The following is a 2,727-nucleotide window of genomic DNA, read 5'->3' on the forward strand; positions in this document are numbered from 1 at the left end:
GGGGGGGGGGGGCAACAGACAGAGGAGAATGAACTCGGGAGACTGGCGATGATCCTGTTGGTGCTGTAACCAAATGTCCACAAAAGGAGATTTCACAGACTAGATCAAGTGTAAAGTACCACAATTCTTTAATTTCTCTGTAGGGTCCTTTTCATGATGTTGTCAGACACTTATTAACACCAATCAGAGCAGGTCAGAGGCATTGGATTTGCCTGCAAGGATTACATTATAGCCCGCTCTCACTAAATACTGGACCAAATTCAAAACTTATCGTGTCAATTAATCACTTTCGACACAAAAACATGGGGAAATAGGGTCCAGTTTGATACGGAATACAGATACAGTTACCCTCTGATTATTTCAAGTGGATCAATTTCTATTTCAACTATAACTAGTGGCTCTGATCAATAATCAAATAAAAAAGTGCCACCACAGCTGTCAACACAACATTATAGCAAATACAGTGCAGGCACGAGAGCAACATAATGTGTCTGGTTTATTGTGCACTGCTGCAGCAACAGAGAGGATCACCAACGGTAACTGATGGCGGGACCATAGTGGAGATGTGTGGACACAATTTATGGATTTTCTGGTTTTCTACTAAACATAATATGAAAACTCTATAGCTGTTCGCTGTGATCTTAATAAAAGACTTTTTTTTTTTTACACCTTTTATCTAAATGAACTGCGGCTATGAGGCCCTAAATTCCTTAGTATGTACTGAGTGCTATTCTGTAGTACACAGTGTAGAACAGCTCTACTATATTTGTGCTGCTGCTAGACAAGGAAGGAGCAATGATTAAAAATAAAACAACCACAATTACATTGCTGCATTGACGCAGGACAATAGACGGAAGGGATCCATGTACACATACGTCTGTCATTTAAACAAGCCTGCAGACCTTGCATTCATCTATTTAATGGTGTCTCAGTCTGCTGATGCAACATCTTACACCGAACAGCTCTAAAATGGAGCATATACCGCTCTGTTCCTGACGTTGTTTGTTGTCGTCTTTCACTTTTTAACCCTACAACTACAGCAAAACTGTTCATGAGATAAAATGTTAAAACAAATGCTTTAAAAAAGGTCTGCGCAAAAACAATAACTGACCGAGCACTGCTGCTGTGTACCCACAAAACTGACACTAGGAGGCTAAGGCACTGGACTGGTGTGTGTTCTGGAGAGAAGCCTAACCTCAACTCAATCACTGAATATGGCTGGATTTACACAAAACAGAAAGTGATCGTTGGCTGTAAGCATGGAGAACTGGTCACTATATTACAAGTGATTCACATCAACAATGTGTCACAAACAAACAAATGAGGAAGAGGAAAGGGAAAGTATACGAGTCAAATCTCCACAGTAACAGTAATATATTCTTCTGGCCACAGAGCTGAGTTCCTATTCCTGTTTAGCCTTTAACCTGACACACGTGAAGTACCAAACCTTGACCCACTTTTCTTACTATGTGGTTAGGCCACATGTGGCTAGGTTTTTTGCATGTTGCTCCCAGTCTACACTGGACTCAGCCACGTTTTTAGTTGTCTCTTAGTCAGTATCAATTTCCTTTTCGCCAACACCAGATCTTCAGCAGCTTTGTAGAGGCTCCTGCCTCAGCTCTGTTTGATTTAAAGTCTCTGTGTACTTCCATATTTAAAGTGATCCATTACAACCAATTAACTATTCCTTTTAAGCCAGTTTAACAACTGGTTGTTTTGTCCCCAACAAAGTAATAATTAACTCCCCATCCCTCCATGTCAAACCTAAGAAAATGCATTTCTTTGACATAACTTAGGTATTTTCATCATTTTAAAAAGGTCAAAAGGTTCAGTTGCATAACGTTTCACTATAACAAACATGTATGTTATATGCAAGTAAACAATATGAAGAGGTGCTTGCTATCAGTACTTGATTTACATATGGTAATCATTAAAAACGTGTCTCGTATCAACACTGAGGTCAATTTGGAAGAGCTTTTGACACAGCTGTGATGATGATATGATCTTTTAAATGAAAAGGTGTGGTTAGATAAGCACAAGTGAACCGAATCATTATCTCATATGACTTTGGAAATGAATGAGGACATCATTTTTCCTGATTGTGTGTGTGTTTTTAATTACAGCACGTCAGGTCTTATCATTTATTTATTGCGAGAGTCTTCATGTTCATTTGTACTACAGCAAATTGTGTATTTTGTCCAAGAGCTAGTAACACTGTGCTAGATGTAATCCTGGATTAGCAGACACATTTCAGAGGAGATAACAAAACACAAAGGCAAACTTCTTAGCTGGGAAGAGGGACATAATCCTCAGTCATCTGTTCAGAATCAACCCCAACCTGTCAGCCCTCCCCCCACTGGATCCGGACCTTCTCACTGACCTCAAGTCCCCCAAAATTTAGGTAGGAATGTTACAGCAGCTCTGCTCCTGTGAAACGTACCCAATGTCATCTCGGTAGACCCGGGAGATGAGGACCTCCCCCTTGTGGTTGTATATGAACAATCCTCCAATCATTGTGGCTGCTTCTCAGTCCCAACTGGCCATGGTGAAACCAAACCCCGCCTGAGAAGAGATAGATATGGAGCGAGAGATTGCAGGGAAGGAAACAGGGAGAGGAAAAAAGGGGTGATAGATAAGTGAAAGCAGTGAAAAGTGAGGGAGTGACCAACAGTACAGGGAGGTGCTTGTCCCTCACATCCGCTTTCTCTGTCTCCCCCCCCCCCCCCC

General features: G+C 41.2%; 1 protein-coding gene across 4 annotated transcripts in view; it reads right to left on the reverse strand.

Moving 5' to 3' along the window:
- LOC118334724 (AP-2 complex subunit mu-A) overlaps positions 1-2,727 on the reverse strand; it is a 12,858-nt gene that overhangs the window by 8,517 nt on the left and 1,614 nt on the right. For all 4 annotated transcript variants that reach the window (XM_035670775.1, XM_035670772.1, XM_035670773.1 and 1 more), the window contains exon 2: positions 2,441-2,562. In XM_035670775.1, the coding sequence (XP_035526668.1) occupies positions 2,441-2,514 (74 nt within the window). In that variant the 5' untranslated portion in view covers positions 2,515-2,562. The remainder of the gene's footprint in view (positions 1-2,440; positions 2,563-2,727) is intronic.

This window comes from Morone saxatilis, unplaced genomic scaffold (genome assembly GCF_004916995.1).
Source record: "Morone saxatilis isolate NCDOM2014 unplaced genomic scaffold, NCSU_SB_2.0 Contig23, whole genome shotgun sequence".
Lineage (NCBI taxonomy): Eukaryota > Metazoa > Chordata > Actinopteri > Moronidae > Morone > Morone saxatilis.